The sequence below is a fragment of the Neoarthrinium moseri genome (assembly GCF_022829205.1).
Source record: "Neoarthrinium moseri strain CBS 164.80 chromosome Unknown scaffold14_Wmoseri_CBS_16480, whole genome shotgun sequence".
In the NCBI taxonomy this organism is placed as follows: Eukaryota; Fungi; Ascomycota; class Sordariomycetes; order Amphisphaeriales; family Apiosporaceae; genus Neoarthrinium; species Neoarthrinium moseri.
Window position 1 is genome coordinate 153,884 of NW_026055128.1, and position 16,298 is coordinate 170,181.

Here is a 16,298-nt window from a genome sequence, read left to right on the forward strand (position 1 = left end):
TGGTCATCGAGACTAATTTTTTTATTGCGATACCTTACTAGATAATCAAAAGGGCCACTGCTCATGTATAGGAGCCCTCAAATGAGAGTCATGGGAAGTTCCGCCCCTTTGATTTAAAGGAACTGACCTCCCATAGGCGTAGCAGTGATAAGTAGCTGCTAAATCTCGACTGTAGCGTATTCGAATGATACCTTCTTTCTTTCTCGAAAAGGGACCTGAATTCCTCTCCCACCAGCTTCCTTGAACGATTACGTCCTCGTGCTTAGGACACATTAGGAAGTGCTCTAAAGGTGGAATACGTGCTCTGTGATACCCTTTACATCACTAGATCAAGCGTATGCCGTTTCAATTCACTTCGAAGGACTGGATTTACATAGTAACCTTGCTGTCTACTGAGGCTTATAATGATTTAGGGTGTAGGTCATCTTCATATATTAAGTTTGTCACATATAGTTCTAAAGCCCTTGGTTTGCCAATAACCACCGTACTTTGCTATGACATAAATCATCTCCATAGGGCATCGCATAGTTCTTTGCTGTCCAAGCCGTCCTGATGGAGGGAAACAAGTTAAACACTGATTGTTCTCGGTGTAGATATCCCTTGACCCCGCAGAGTTGCAGGTGTAACATTGGACACCAATTCCCCATGTAAGTGCGGGGATTGGGGAAGAGTCATCAGCAGTCTGTGTCGGGCTCAGGGGTGTGTTGTGCTCTGCGTTCATTTCTATCGCTCCCAAAGGCTCGATTGAGGTTATGAGGAGGTCAGATGACTAGAAATATGAAATGAACTGCAGCTGTATCCCTGCACTGGACATGGCAATGTAACCGGTTTGCAGAGCACCTCGATTCTGTTAGGATTGGTGCAGTCATTGGCCAATGAATCCGTCCTGCCGACACTAGTTCACTGTGATGCTGCTCTGCATACTGTTTCGGGGTACCATCCCCGAAAGCATTACTTCACCAGCATCACCAACTGGTGTTCGTCGGCGGCGGTACGCTATGGAGGAATGAACGAGGCAGATACTTAAAGATGTCATATCCCACTGAGAACGACAAGCCTGAATCAGAGCCACTGTTGGTCGATTTATTGCGGACCATCCTTCCTCGAGTATAATGTTGCCGTCATATCTCACGACTCTGGCATTGCTTGCGCAGCTTAGCGTTGCTGTTAACAATGGGCTCGCTAGAACTCCTCAGATGGGGTGGGGTAAGTTCTGGGGCTTAAGTTACACTACGAAGAAGAACGTAACTAACACAGAGCAGATAACTGGAACTCTTTCGGCTGCGATGTTTCAGAGGAACTTCTCCAAGGCACCGCGCGCCTGATTGTTGATTACGGATTGAAAGATCTTGAATACCAATATGTGATCCTTGATGACTGCTGGTCAAACGGTAGAGATGGCAACGGCTCCCTGGTTCCAAACAGCAAGAAGTTCCCCAACGGAATGGCTGCTGTGGCCGAAGATATGCATAGCCTCGGACTGAAGTTTGGAATCTACTCGAGCGCTGGTGTATACACCTGCGGAGGATACGCTGGAAGCTTAGGGTACGAGGAGATCGATGCACAAAACTGGGCAGACTGGGGGGTTGACTATCTCAAATGTGAGAGCTGGCCACTTAAAGCCTTCAAAGTGAAGCTAACCACACTAGATGACAACTGCTACAACTCGGGTCAGGCTGGAACTCAGTTGATCTCCCACGACCGCTATAATGTCATGGCCAAAGCTTTGAATGCCACAGGGAGGCCCATACTATACTCGCTCTGCAACTGGGGTGAGGACTATCCGTGGAATTGGGGATCTACAATTGCCAACTCTTGGAGAATATCTGGCGATGTTACAGACTTCTATGATAGGCCAGATGATCGTTGCCCATGGTAGGTCTACATAGAGATGGTGTTTGCTTTCAGCTAACGTATCAAGCGATGGACCGGATGCATGGGACTGTGGACTTCCTGGCTGGCACTGCTCCTTACTGAATATTATCAACAAAGTAAGACATACATAATCTACGCCGCTCAGGAAAAGCTAATGCCGCCAGGCGTCGTTTATAACATCCAAAGGCGTACCCGGAGCCTGGAATGACCTTGACATGCTGGAGGTTGGTAACGGGGGCATGTCAGATACTGAGTACCTTACTCAATTTTCCCTTTGGTCCGCAGTAAAGAGGCAAGTCACATCGAGAGCCACTTGCGAAACAATCGGTTAACCCCCTTTCCATAGTCCGCTAATCCTAGGCAATGACCTGCGAATTGTCAAGGCACAGGATCTTGCCATTATCTCGAATCAGGCAGTCATCGCAGTAAACCAAGATCCTCTTGGTAGCTCGGCTTCTAGAAGGTGGCATTACGAGACTGAGGACATTGACGAGTATGGCAAAGGAAGCATTCAGTTATGGTCAGGGTCCTTATACTCTACAACGGGTGGGGACTACAACGATATACTCGTAGTGTTTCTCAACGGGAACAACTCACCAACAACGATGAACGCTACTTTGGTGGACATATTCACTGATCTGGGGACTGCCCGTTTAGCAGCTTACGCGGCAATCTCGTGGGAGGTTAGAGACTTATGGGGCAGCCGGATGTCCAATGAAGAAGCGCAGGCCATCATCGACGCATCCTCGGCCACTGGCAATTTGACGAGCGGATACAATGCAACCACAGTGGGCGAGGGTCGATATAATGCGACCGCAAAGTCTTACGCCCAAGGTTTAGCTGACGCTGACCCCCTGCTTCTGGGCAATGCCACCACGACAGTCCAGCCATCTGGCACCGTCACTGCAGACGTGGACAGACATGGCGTCGCGATGCTGAGGCTCCGCGCTATACCGACGGAAGCCACTATGAAACGGGAATTGTAAATAGCTCCTTCGTTGGGATAGGCACTGGTTTTGATATGCCCAGATAATGTCAATGTCGTTAAGGTTAGCCAGCACACAAGTACAGTTCAGTAGACGCCTCCATTGGCACAAGAACACGCGCGATGTCTTCAACTTGTGCGCAGCAACCGAGGCTCCCGCTAAAGACCAATCTCGCTAGTCACGACTGTAAGAGCATGATAAGGAGTATAGCTTCCCATAAAGTTGCAGATCGGGCGTATGTGGAGTTCACCCTTTTGTTAGTGCGAACCATCCCCGCTCCAGCGTCACAAAGCATAATATGACGCTGAGGATTACCAAGCATATGTAACTCGATATAGCTTTTTCATACGGATGCAGCGTCATTCTGCTGCGTATGACGCTGAATCCTGTTGCCATCAATAAAAACGCTAAGATTGAGGGGAATGAGCTGCATATATAGATCTTCATAAGAAGTGACCCTTTTGTCACAGTCTTCACTATGGTTGGCAAATCCCCAAACCCAGTCATAACTACAGACGCCATGTCATTGCAGCATTTATCTGCCAATATAACTCTGCGGGATGCCACTAGACTAAGAATTGCTTATTACGACCATACAGCTCCCAGGGATGATGAAACGAAGGGGGTCATACTCTTCTTACATGGTTTCCCCCAGACTTCGTTCCAGTTTCGGTATGTATTACCGCTTGTCGCCAATCATGGCTATCGATGCATTGCTCCGGATTACCGGGGCGCGGGAGGTTCTTCGAAGCCCGGTTTTGGGGCATCATCGGGTGATTTTCGCAAGTCTACCATGGCTGCAGATATGATTACCCTGCTCGACGCCATTGGAATCACAGAACCTGTACACGTAGTCGGCCACGACATCGGCGGGATGGTCGCATTCGCGCTGGCATCACGTTGGCCGGAGCGAGTACGGAGCGTCTGTTGGGGTGAATGCCCCCTGCCAGGCACCAAGGCATACAGAGATGACATGTCAGAGCCTGGCAGGGCCAAGCAGCAATTTCATTTCATCTTTCACTGCGCGCCTGACGGCTTGGCAGAAGCCCTCGTTGCAGGAAAAGAGAGGTTATACATTTCTCACTTCTTCGCGAAGCTCACTCATAACTTGGCCGCGTTCCCATCGGCAGCTGTTGGGGAGTATGTTTCGGCTTACAGCCAGCCTGGGGCACTATCAGCCGCATTTGCTGCCTACCGTGCCTTCGAAGAAGATGAGGCAGAGAATGAATCTTGGATTGCAACACATGGCAAATGCCCGGTGCCAACCATGATTCTGAGTGGTCAGTACAGCCGCCATCGGGAAGAAGCCAAGCATATGGCTCTCGAAGTCACAAGGGAGGCTGCCCAGATCGGCGTTGTGGACAGTGCCAGTCACTATCTAGCTGAGGAGAACCCGGCGGGCTTTGCGCGAGCTGTGGAGCAATTTATCTCCAAATACTGAGCATAGGTGATGTCCCTTCGTTGGGACGCTCTGGGTGGCACAGAGCACATCATGGAATTTGTCCATACACTCCTGAATTTGGTACACGGCCGAGGCGGAATGCTTCCTTTCCTGTACACGGGGCCTACCTAGATACAGATGTATGTAAAGTGGGGCCATCCCGTGCCGCCCATAGCTCACTGTCCACCACCCATGTGCTACGACCACCACCTTTACCTCACCTCTCTAAAGCCAGACCTGAGCGCGTACTGCTCTCAACATGGCAGCCCACGTCCAACCAAATCAGCCTCCCAGCTTTGTAGCGCCCATTTCGACACCTGCGTACGGGGATGGTGGTTGGGCGAGCATCGTCTTCTCAACTACAATCGCTGCATCGCCCGTGGCATGCTTGGAGATCATGCTAGACCCGACGACATACCCGGTGTGGAATAAATGGGTCCCGCGCGTTACGATCGACCGTGCGGCTTCAACTCCGGTCTCCGGCGTGCTGCCCCCACCGCTCTCGCACATCGCAGCGAAGCAGGATCAGCTCCTTCCCGGCACCAGGTTTCATTTTGGGGTTCATATGAGTCCAGAGAGTGCTTCCTTCAACAAGACTGAGCTCGAGGTGACCGTTCTGGAGCAGTTCGACCGTGACGGACGGAAGGGTCTGCGGGTCGTGTGGAAGACGCCAGGCAGTCCGTGGTATCTACGAGCTGAGCGGGTCCAAGAATTCCTCGAAAGCGCTGACGGAGGTTGCGAATATACTAGCTACGAGACCTTCTTTGGGCCGGTGACCTGGTTGGTGAAGTTACTCGTCGGCAAGCAGCTGCAAGGAGGTCTTACTTTGTGGAAAGATGGATTGAAGGCGGAAGCTGAAGCCAGGACACAAAGCGCAACAAAGCTGTAGCCAAGTGAATGGCTGTGGTTCGTCGAACATTGCTATGGAGTTTTGTAACTATAAGCTCAGCTAGCTATCAGGCAAATGATGCAAGTATACTGATGAGCTACCAACCCGCACGGTTCCGTACTCAACGGCTTTCTCGCACGAGTACTCCGTAGACGCGAACATACTTGCCATCCCGGCCGATCGAGCATGCCGATATCTTGCAATGACGAGTCCTAAGGTCTCAAACAGGGATTCAACGCGTGCACCTGACGATTTCGGCATGAGACCTGGGCAGGCTACGGGCGGCCCCCGGTTCTCCCCCCACTTACCATGAGATGCCTGCTGCCGGCGAGACTTTGGCGGTGTCTCCCGCTAGTAGCAGCTGTGGGGCTCTAAATAACGTTTACATAGCGTCGAGGTCCTGCATTTTATCTTTCTCTTGAATTCAACTTGATATGGGATTAGGGTGCTGCCATCATGATCTTACGTTGTTCAGCTTCGAAGACCCCGGATTGACATGAGTGGCCTTACCTTTGCCGCAGTCCCTGAATTCACAACAGCCCTAGGAAGCTGCAGATTCGCCAGGCAGAATGTCCCAACCGCCTTCTAGGGCCTGGGAGAAGCCGAGCACACCCGCTGGGTCTGGTCCGAGGGCTAGGACGGGAACTCGGACGCATAGAGGTCTAACTTGTCAGAATTGTCGTATGTAAAGCGAAAGCGTTATCCTAATCCCTGGCCTATCTATGTCACATTGGGCTTCGCTTGAGAGTGAGTTGTCCAATGAAAGGGACAATGAGAGGAAACTCAACTCACTCTTTCTGACGCGAGGCTCCGCATCAACCAAAGACGCTGACCGTTGTCGATGTAGGTGTGAGAAAGACTCGATGTGACGGTACACAGCCTTGCTGTAAGACCTGTGAAGTATACCAAGATGAATGCCGTTATGAGAAACCTCCACCCATGTCCCAGATTATTGGGATGGCGAAGAGGCTTCAAGAGGCAGAAGCAACAATAGCCGAGCTCAGAAAGGAACTAGAAGAGAAGAATAGTTCGGTTCAGAAAAAGCCCGTAACCTCGAATTCTATAAAACAAGCGCCTATCGTACCACCCCACGTTGCGCCGGCCCAGCATGATGCACTGCAGAGGGCATCATATTCGTCGCCTATTTTAGGCCGTAATCTATTAAAAGAGTCAACCTCAGAGCTCTCTGACTTGACCCTTGACGACAGCGGAAAGGTTCTGACCCCCTCGAGTTGCTGATCCTCACGTGAAACTTATTGATCTTGGTAGATTTCTTACTATGGCCCTACATCAGCGGTCTATGATCCAAGCGGTCAGCGCGGCCGTTCCCCAAATTTCCAAAGCCTTGATGATCAGGACTCCAGGGTTGATGTCCGTACTCTTTTGACGTCAATTGCTATTGAGTCTCTAAGTTGGGAACATTTTGCTATAGGGAATGCCGCGGTGCAGGTGAGTATTGATGCCCAGTCTACAGACACAATGCTGCAAGCCGAAGTGATGATGGAAGTCATTGAGTCCTGGTTGGGTGACCAGAACAGTCCAACTAAATCAATACTCACAGAATGACATTCCTCGAGAAGTCATGTCTAGGCTCCTGAAAATTCATTGGGTCTGGATCGCCCCCATGTTCATGTGGGTGTATCGGCCAGCGTTCGTGCGTGAGTTTGGATAAACCTGATAGGTGGCAATCCTTTTCTGACTTCATATCTAGGAGACATGATGACCGGTGGCCAATATTATTCTCCGTTGCTCTTGACGGTGATGTGTGGACACGCTGCCCGTTTTCATGAGGGCAAATTGGGGGAAATGCTGATTGCCCGAGCACGGCTCCTATTGGGGACCGAAATACACCGCCCAAGCTCAATAACTACCGTACAAGCACTACTACAGCTGAGTGCTCGAGACCTTGCTTACGGCCATGTGTCCCAAGCATGGACGTATTCTGGCATGGCTTTCAGAATGGTCAGTGACCTTGGCCTACGTCACAGCAGTGGCTCCATCCTGAGTCTGGGTCATCTCAATGCGGAAGACCTTGAAATCCGGCGGAGACTTTTCTGGAGCTCCTACTTTTGGGACAAGTGCGTCAGCGGTTTTCCATGCGAATTCTCTAACTAATTGCGATCATCAGAGCGATGAGTCTATACTTGGGCAGGACCCCAGCTCTCATCGAGCTTCCATCAGTACATGCCCCTGAACTCTTGGACGACTACGCCGAATATGCCCTATGGTCGCCAGAGGACCCTGGCCCGAATGCAGAAGAAGCTCCAAGCGCGTCCTATCACCCGCTGAAAGCCTACACCATTTCTTGCTTTGTGAATTCGTGCAAACTAGCTGTAATAATCAGCGACATTATCGTACTTCTCTATTCAAGAACCCCTGGCGACGATGCAGACAGCACCCTCAGAGGAATAAGAGATCGATTAGACGAATGGAGAGCACTTTCGCCAGATCATCTCAAATTACAGCCAGATAACTTTCCCAACATCTGCCCGCCGCCTCATATTATTAGTCAAAAGTAAGTTCTGTATACATGTTTATCGAGCAAGGGCTGACGGGTGAAGCCTTTTGTTTTTCACCACCATCATCCTCCTGCATCGTCCATTCAGCTCAGCTCCTGCTCACCGTGCTGTCTGCAGACAGGCGTCAGATAGTGCGGAGAAGATATTGCTCTCTCTGGAGCAGGCTTATGGCTTTTCCAAAGTATCCTACCTCATGGCGTACTGTATATATACTTCAGCTTCAGTCATGGTGCAAGATGCAAAGGCTGGGGATTCTCTCGCAAGTCGGAAAAAGGACACCTTCCTACGAGCTTTGAACACGGCGGCGAAAACTTGTCAACTGATCCAGCGCAGTCTGGACATCATAATGGACAGCCTCAACGCGGAAACTCCAAGTATCACTCCAGCGAAACCACATCCGGCGACGGAGAATCTCTTGAACAGGCACTATCTGCCTGCTTTTCCATACCGGGATACTCACATGAACATCAATCCTAGTGCCACAGTCGATGGTGTGGATATTAACGGCCCGTCGATGTTAGACTGTTTCCCAGAGCAACACATGGCAAGTTCCACTGGCGATTGGTATATGCCATCTTGAGTACGAGCCCTCTGGGTAATAGATATGATATCATAGCTGAACCGACAAGGCAGATCTGGCGTCATTAATAGCAACGACATATTGGTGGTAGATTTTCGCCGTTGTTGCTTATCATCCATCAGGGATCTCACTTGCTTCTTCATTGTGCAAGCCCAAACAGTCAATAAGCTCCGCCTAGGAGCTGTCGAAAATATTGGAAACTTTCTCTGATTAAGGTCCTACTAAAGCCAAGATTCGCCGCGCAGGGTGTAGGTCACTAATATCGCACTGTGATGATAGATTGTCAACCTCCGAAGATATGGATAAGTCGGTGGACCAATTTCCTTGAAATTAACGTCTGAGAAGACTGGGGCGCCATACCTAAGTTCTTAACCAAATATTCTATCGTCATAGTGTATGGTTATGCTATCCTGCTACTATTACTGCTTGTTCGTGAGACACGGCCTGACATTGTCGCTACAATAACTGGTCTGTGGTACATGTAGTCCTCGGAGCGATGAGCTTCGGCGAGGCTCCGGTGCGCCGGCATTCCCGGAGCTAAGGAACGTCGATCACTGCGGGGCCGGATGGCGGCCCAAGGCCGAGGCATGTGAGCTCAGCCGGCTCAACCCGATCATGTGCCTGTGTCTCGTTTTTGTTTCTTCCCATACTGACCAGATTTCCGATCCTCGCAAAGAGCTTGGAGACCTATCAATCCCATACCGTCAAGTCACGCGGTACACGTAGAACCTTCAGTTGCCGCTTCTTTCCCCAATAGCCCCGCGGCTCAGCAAACATGTCCACGACAGCCCAAGATCCCATAGTTCAGGCGCTACAAGATTACACGACGTGCGTTCCTCAACTAACAATCCACTTAGCACTATCACAGTCAATTTAACGGTCTGCCACAGATGTGACGTCTCAGATGCTCTGATCAAGCTCAAATACCGCAACGGCGGCTTCCTCTCCGGCCTGACTATGTGGTCACCACAGCGGCAGGATGGCGAGACAAAAATCGTGGGCCCGGCTTACACAGTCAAATACGTGGCTCTGTCCGATCCGGCGCCGAAGTTAGCTACCCATTACGTGAGTTAAACTGCTTTCATACAAGATTATCGTCTTGTGACCCCTTCACATAGATCGACTCGGTGCCACCCGGTGCTGTGGTATTCGTCTCCTGCCCTCCAAAGACGCCCAACGCCGTCTACGGCGGCCTCATGTCGGCGAGAGCGCAGTATCTGGGTGCTGTCGGGTCTGTGATTGACGGGCGTTTCCGGGACGTGCAAGAGCAGCGCGAGCTGGGCTATCCCGTCTTTGCCCGGGACACAGGCACTGCGCCCCCCGCCGAATTGCTCAAGGTCGTCGCGGTCGACGTCCCCGTGAAGCTGCAGACTGATGAGCAGGACATGGAGATCAGACCCGGTGATTACATTATAGGGGATCTGAACGGAGTTGTGGTATTGCCCAAGGAGTTGGCAGAGCAGGCGATACCCCTAATGCAGAAGCAGGTAGCAGCGGACGAGAAGATGGCAGCGGAGATCAAGAAGGGCATGGGTTTCACTGAAGCAAGCAAGAAGTTCCGATCATAGGTCTGTGGGCAACGATATTAGGACATGGTTTTGTGATCCTGGGGGTATATCGGACGGCTCACTGCCGTCAAGCAAGGGCTATGTTACACTCGACTTTCCACTCTCTTTCCACGTACTTATGGCCCTGTACTTCCTTATGTGTATACATATTACAGAGACCTGTCTGAGCTTCGTTCAGTTGTATATGTCCTCCCAATCATCAAACTCCGACTCGGCATCGGGGGAAGTACGGTTGGAAGTAGCGTTATCGCTGCTGCCATTTTCCTCGATGTCAAGGCCATCCATAGTATCAGAGTCGTCTTGAAGATTCAACTCTTGGTCGGAAAAGCTTCCCACAGGATCGTTGGTAGTGGCCTCCATTTCATAGTCGCTCGCTCCTTCGGTAGGAGTATTGTTGCCGTCACTGTTGTCGAGACTATCTTCTTCGGCCAATGTCCAAGCATCAATCTTGTTCCTCAAGCTGAAGTCGCTGCTCTTGTACCAGCCAGCGCTGCTCGCCTTGGAGACCTGAACATAGCTCTCGGTATTGCTCATCGAAGTCCCTGACTGCACAGCTTGAAGTGAAGCACCTCCAACTATAGTCATGGCGGAAGCGGCGGTGGTCGAAGGAGCGACGGTTTTACCGGTAACATATGAGGGGCCCGGTCCTATAGCCCCCATATCTGTGTCAGGAATGGTGGTTTCATCAAATACGCCACCAGAGCCGTCGTCTAGACCACCGGCCCAAAGCGGTAGGAACTTCATCTCGTCCTCGCTTAAACCGAGAGCAAGGTGTTCCGTCCGCATGATGCGGAACTCTAGCTGGTTGTCCCAGGGTGCCCAAGCATCGAATGACTTCTGAACAGACTTGGCGAGTTGGTTATGGAACTTTGCAGCATTGATGGAGATGCCTGTCGGGAATTGGGCATTCAGGTGAGGAAGGAGTCCGTTGGCCAGGGCGCTGTTAACCTCATCAATGAATTGGTCCAAATCAGCGCCATCCTGACGTAAAGAAAAGTATGGCTCGGTACAATAGTTGCGAAAAGATTTGAAGTCTCCCGTCTCCTCTTTCAACCTCGCCCAGAAAGCGCGGGTCAAGAGGCGTTGCTCATTGGACATTGAGCCAATAATGTCGGTAATCGTTGCACCAGCCAGTGAAGCGTAGCCCCGCTGCAGGAACGCAAGTCTATTGTTGTCGATGATTTTCACCCTCTCAGGATGGGGCACGGCTTTGAGTGACCCCAGGACAGCTTTGTTGATGTACTCCAACAAACACGCCACAATCTTCTTATAATGTCGGCGAAGGCTCTGTAGTTGGTACGCCGTCTGCTGCAGCGCTGGAAAGGAAAAAATCGTAGGCAGGGAGTCGCCGATCTGCTTGAGGATCTGCCAGGCGGGCACTTTAAGCCAGTCGTCTAATTAACAACGTGCATTAGTTTTTATATCATAGTAGAAGCTAGTCACAAAACACGATGAAACGCATTTATGGCTAGTTCAAAACTGGAAGTGGACCAATGCGTGCCATATTATAAGTTCAACAACAGTCACGCAATCCAGTGCTCGGGAAGGGATAGAGGACTTACAAGCTCCAGTGTGACATAGCGCGTTAGCAGCTTCCTTGACACGAGTTCGGAGGTTATCAGTTGCGTGCTCGATGACATTGTTTATGTCATCCGGAAGGTCACCGCGAGGACGACCAAAGAGGGTAGTTCGTCCGACCTTTGTGCCACCTTCCAAGGCTCTCTCGACCACAATAATTCGCATTGCAGTTCGGACCACGTCTGAGAGCTGTAGATCCCAAGCCATCTTCATTGCAATCTCAGGGTTGATGTCGACGAAACTGCTGTTGCGTCCATCTTCTAGCCAGGCACGAACCGAGGAACTCTGCGGTCGCAACGTTAGCCCGTCTGTGCTGTATCATGATGGAGCAACAAGATCAACTCACTATAGTCCTAGTCAGGTCCAATGCTTTGGCAACCCCGACGGCAGTATATACCCGTGGCGCAGAGTTCAGAACAAGGTGTTCACCCTTCACGTGCAGCAGTAGGCGGATAATCGCAACTCGGTGTCGGATAGGGCAGTAATGCTCGATCTGGCGGGTGGGCGAGGGCTCAATTTCCGGAAGCTCCAGAGGAATGCGATAGATATTGGGATCTCCCGATTCGGTGTCTTCCGCTTCAGGGCGAGCAGCAGAGACCCAACCGGCGACTTTGGCACAGTCATTGACAACCTTACCATGGTCGTTGCACTTGTCGTCGTGGCCGCAGACCAGGTACCAGGAAACTCCAAGTCTATCCTTGGCCATCCACCAGTCAACAACGGCAGAGGGCAAGTAAAGGTCTGCCACCAGAAAAGCGGATTCTTCACCCTCCGAAGGCGGCGTTAGATCGACGACATACCGAACGTTCTCTGGAAGGGTTTCCCGCGTGAGGCCGTGTCGACGAAGAAAGCGGCGCTGCATGGAATCAGACAGCAGATTGGCCAGAACGCTTGATCCACTACGGATCAATTTCTTCGAATCAATTCTGAAGTCCATCTTGCCCCATCGAGCTGCGCAGCACGAGACAGGGTTGCGGAAACTAGTAACGGCTGGGAAGTCGATTATAACAAGTGTGTCGCCCTCGCGGAAGAATATATGCGAGAACTGGAGTTCGCTGAGGGCTTTGTCCTCGCAGAACTGCTGTACGATCTCCATATTCGGAGCCATGACTGGGGATTTGCGCCGGCGCGCTGGTCGAGGAAGTGAATGTGGTGGTGAGGTGAGGTGAGGTGAGCTTGTGAAGGACAGTGACCTACAAACGGGAATAAATACGTCTCTCTTTCTCTCCCTCGCGCGCGTCGGCCGCCGTGCGCTTTGTCAAGTGAAAGAGGACGAGAGCCGACCGGGAGAGCTGTTCAAACCGATATAACCAGGTGAAAAGGCTGCCGAGGCGGCGTAGAGGCGTCAAGGCAGCAACCGGCAGTAAGTAAGGCTGAGCCAGCCGACTAACCAATGGAATTACTGGAGGTCGCACGCCGACGAAGTATGACTGCTGCAGCTCAGTACAGACGGGAAAGAAACACAGTCGCGGCACGCCACCTGCTGTCGACAGTGAACATGCAGTAGCCGACCAACTGTGAGCTGAGCGGCTCTGAGGACTTCACAATCGGGCGGCGATGACGTCGAAGTCGTGGACAATAGAAGCTTACGGTGTTTTGGGGGCTGGCCTGCTCACAATCGCCTTTAAGCACCTCCACGTGTGACGAGGCGGTTTTCAGATCAGTCCCAAATCGCTACGACGGGCCAGTTGGTCAGACAGGATGTCACTTCATGGACAGCGCATTGAAGCAATTAGTCACCAGGCATCCAACTTTGACACAGAGGGTCAAATGCGGGTTTGCAAGATACGTCTATCATGAAAGGAAACACGTGCTCCTGACTCATCAAGCAGAGACACCAGCCTCGAAATAAACTGTCATAATACCCTCCGGGCCTCCCTGGATGCCCAGGCTCCTTGCGGAGGCCTTCAGTGCAGCATGAGCCTCGCACTTGTCATCGTAGTACTTCATGTCATCCAGGCTGGCGAAATCAGTCTTACAGACCACCGTGAAGCCCTTTGAGCGAGGGTCGTCTTTGGCAACCCCAGCGTTCAGAGATAGAATGTACGGTTTACCGTCCTTCAGGTGTTGGACGAGCAAGTTAGCAAACGCCGCCGATTGTCATGAGCAGGTATGTAGTCGGCGTAGCGGGGTAATGCGGGGCTATTGGTCCTGTATCAGGCAATAATCTGGATACGTGAAGACAATGAGACAGACAGGCACACCTTCGTTTGATTCTTCGCGAGCGTCTTGTACAACTCAATCAGCTTCTGCTGGTCTGCGGCGTCCGGCAGTTTGAACATGGTAACGCGATGGATACGGCCAGCCATGGTGCCAGCAAGGGTCTGGTCGGTTCGGCTGAGTGCTACTTGTGACGCCTTGGTTTTGGCCAGCGGCGAATGTCGGCGTTGAGTTCAGAAACCGTTTCGTCTTCTCACACGTTGCAAAGCGCCTCTATGACCACAAGTAGGAGAATCGACTCTACTTATACCTAAGTTATGGTGATAGGCAGCGCGGGTACACCCGGAGGAGCTAGCGGAGTCCCCACCCAGCAACAGCCGCCCAGTGTCTCTCCTACAGGTAGATAGCCCCTTGTGCCCGCTACACACAGGTGGCCAGGCCAAATCACAGCCATGTCCGGGTGCGTATACTGCAATAATGAACCACCCAATTACTCTTCGTCCGCTTGATGGATTACCCCTGGATTTACTGCTATGAGCTTACTCAATCTCGTGCCTGACACGCTCTACTGCAAGCGACCCGACCCGAGAACTGGGGGGTGACGGGAGCTGCACCTTACGGGTGTCCGTTGGGGGTGTGGGTGCCAGGGATCAGGCTTGAACTCTTACTCCACGAGATTTTGGTCTCCGTCTGTGCACTTGTACTGATTACATGTTACATATCTAACTCTATCTTGTGTGGGTGGGTATAGCATTTTAGGATGCTGGTGAAACATGCACCTGCCAGATCTTGCTGAACTCCTTCGGCAGCGGGCGGATCTGATTATTATACTCGGGATGGCTGACAGGCTCCTCCAGGATACCCCTCTTCTGCCCGTCCATCATGTACGACAGGAAGTCCCTTGACGCATCGACGTAGTGCATGATGCCCTCCTTGGCACCCACGGTCGCGCCCGTAGTCCAGGACAGCAGTGTGGGCTCGATAAGCGGCGCGTCCGTTACGGTTGGGTGTGTCGTGCCCTTCGCGGTTATGAACCAGGCGGCCTTCTTCCGCTTGGTGATGATATCCTGTACCGCACTCTTGACCGTGTCAAAATGCGTCCGATCGTAGAAGATGGAGTGCTTGGCCGACCAGGACTGCGAGTGGATCACAAGGAGAGGAACGTCTATATCATCGTTCAGCCGCCCAGACGACTTCCCAGGATCCAGCGCAATTCCGGCGACGAAAGGCCGGGCGTCGTTAGGAGCATCTTTCAATGCTTGCATCGCCAGCGTGGCACCGTAGGAATGACCTGCCATGATGAATCGCTCAATGTCGAGCCGGCCGTGCCAGTCGCCTAGTCCAATGCCCTCCTTGCGGGTATTGGCTTGGTAAATTCCCTGTCCACGGCCGTTCTGCAGTGCACGAAGAACGGTGACGGTTTCCTCCACCTCGGCCTGCCGCAGGGCCAGCTGAACTGTCTTCAGCTCCTCTACCTCGAGCATCGGCTCAAGAGACTCGCGGGGTGCGTGGAAGACCTGTTTCGAGGACCCGTCTGCTCTCATGACGATCGACCCTGGGCCACTGCCATCTCTGTGCTCCACAGCTGCTACAATATATCCCCGCGAAGCCAGCTCGGCAAGGTAGTGTGTGTAGCTCGTTCGTCCTGACGCCATGCCATGCGAGAACACTATCACCGGGAACTGATGCTCCTGATGTGTGTCCATGACTGCTTGCTCTTTGATCTCGCTATGGGCACCGGTACCCGTTGCTCCCTCCAGGGGAACATCCACCTCCGCCGGAATCGTGGTCGATCCTACGAGTGTCCACAGGCCGCTCTCGAAGAGTTTGTTCGTAAAGGAGTTGCTGAAGCCCGCGAAGCGCGCGTAGCCCTCGCCGAAGAGCTTGTTGGACTCGGGGATCCACATGTGCTTCGGCTTGGCCGACTTCGCGCCCCGAACCGACGGGTAGAATAGTGAGAACATGACCGTCTCCATCTCAAAAGCCGGCCGGCCGGTTTCTTTCAGTACGGCATCGCTGAATCGGCGCGGGTGCTCGGCCGGCACCTCGATGTCGACGGTCCCGACGGCATACTCGCCCGAATACGATGGCAGTGCGTCGCTCAGCACCGGCTTGCCAGAGAAATAGCGGTACATCGCGAAGGAAAGTAAAAGGCAGCAAAAGAGGTACCGGAAGGTGAAACGAGGTAGAAATCTTCTTGGAAGTAACATCTTAGGAGAATGAACAGATATTTATCTTGGACCCCTGTTCTGTCGAGAAGGCATGGAGAGTGTCCACGTTAAACTGGCCCTGAAGTCATGTCATGTATACATACCATTTGCAGGTTGGAAGAGTAGCAGTTAGGCGCTAGTCACGTCATTGATGTGAATCAGTCCCACTTTTCCGAGTTGGCACCAAGCCGTTGGGTCGCGCTTAGTACCCAGGTTGCCAATGTGATCGCCAGCCGAACCAGGGAGTTGGGTTATGTACATACTTGATATGTACGATAAATTACGGCAATCAATCAAGGATGGTCAAGGAGCCGGGACTACCAAATGGTCTTTATCCAAGAAACTTCCTGGGACGCGTACTATATAGGGGTGCGCTTCATAGCATCTATACGTCTAGCTCATGAGCGCTATGTACAATGTCGTACTATCAAGGAAGTCTCCTTGAAATGTTTCCACACCTTTGGGCCATACGTGGGTTCCTGGCAGGTGCGG

At 52.0% G+C, this 16,298-nt stretch overlaps 8 protein-coding genes across 8 annotated transcripts; 5 read left to right on the top strand and 3 right to left on the bottom strand.

Annotated features, from left to right (window-relative positions):
* Positions 1-1,112: 1,112 nt before the first annotated feature.
* Positions 1,113-2,861, top strand: JN550_004855 (uncharacterized protein; the record flags this gene model as incomplete). The annotated part of the gene is made up of 4 exons (XM_049316417.1): positions 1,113-1,206; positions 1,263-1,601; positions 1,650-1,875; positions 2,222-2,861. The coding sequence occupies 4 exons, from the start codon at positions 1,113-1,115 to the stop codon at positions 2,859-2,861; spliced, it is 1,299 nt and encodes a 432-aa protein (XP_049173053.1).
* A 478-nt stretch (positions 2,862-3,339) lies between these two features.
* On the top strand, positions 3,340-4,302 carry JN550_004856 (uncharacterized protein; the record flags this gene model as incomplete). Its single annotated transcript, XM_049316418.1, has 1 exon — positions 3,340-4,302. The coding sequence occupies one exon, from the start codon at positions 3,340-3,342 to the stop codon at positions 4,300-4,302; it is 963 nt and encodes a 320-aa protein (XP_049173054.1).
* Positions 4,303-4,561: 259 nt separating this feature from the next.
* Positions 4,562-5,191, top strand: JN550_004857 (uncharacterized protein; the record flags this gene model as incomplete). Its single annotated transcript, XM_049316419.1, has 1 exon — positions 4,562-5,191. One exon carries the CDS (start codon positions 4,562-4,564, stop codon positions 5,189-5,191), a length of 630 nt encoding a protein of 209 aa, XP_049173055.1.
* Positions 5,192-6,670: 1,479 nt separating this feature from the next.
* On the top strand, positions 6,671-8,290 carry JN550_004858 (uncharacterized protein; the record flags this gene model as incomplete). Its single annotated transcript, XM_049316420.1, has 5 exons — positions 6,671-6,697; positions 6,753-6,849; positions 6,903-7,269; positions 7,320-7,706; positions 7,828-8,290. 5 exons carry the CDS (start codon positions 6,671-6,673, stop codon positions 8,288-8,290), a joined length of 1,341 nt encoding a protein of 446 aa, XP_049173056.1.
* A 775-nt stretch (positions 8,291-9,065) lies between these two features.
* Positions 9,066-9,858, top strand: JN550_004859 (uncharacterized protein; the record flags this gene model as incomplete). The annotated part of the gene is made up of 3 exons (XM_049316421.1): positions 9,066-9,118; positions 9,181-9,355; positions 9,409-9,858. The coding sequence occupies 3 exons, from the start codon at positions 9,066-9,068 to the stop codon at positions 9,856-9,858; spliced, it is 678 nt and encodes a 225-aa protein (XP_049173057.1).
* A 174-nt stretch (positions 9,859-10,032) lies between these two features.
* Positions 10,033-12,532, bottom strand: JN550_004860 (uncharacterized protein; the record flags this gene model as incomplete). The annotated part of the gene is made up of 3 exons (XM_049316422.1): positions 10,033-11,252; positions 11,421-11,721; positions 11,783-12,532. The coding sequence occupies 3 exons, from the start codon at positions 12,530-12,532 to the stop codon at positions 10,033-10,035; spliced, it is 2,271 nt and encodes a 756-aa protein (XP_049173058.1).
* A 728-nt stretch (positions 12,533-13,260) lies between these two features.
* Positions 13,261-13,745, bottom strand: JN550_004861 (uncharacterized protein; the record flags this gene model as incomplete). The annotated part of the gene is made up of 2 exons (XM_049316423.1): positions 13,261-13,494; positions 13,641-13,745. 2 exons carry the CDS (start codon positions 13,743-13,745, stop codon positions 13,261-13,263), a joined length of 339 nt encoding a protein of 112 aa, XP_049173059.1.
* A 606-nt stretch (positions 13,746-14,351) lies between these two features.
* On the bottom strand, positions 14,352-15,731 carry JN550_004862 (uncharacterized protein; the record flags this gene model as incomplete). The annotated part of the gene is made up of 1 exon (XM_049316424.1): positions 14,352-15,731. The coding sequence occupies one exon, from the start codon at positions 15,729-15,731 to the stop codon at positions 14,352-14,354; it is 1,380 nt and encodes a 459-aa protein (XP_049173060.1).
* Between the last annotated feature and the right edge of the window lie 567 nt (positions 15,732-16,298).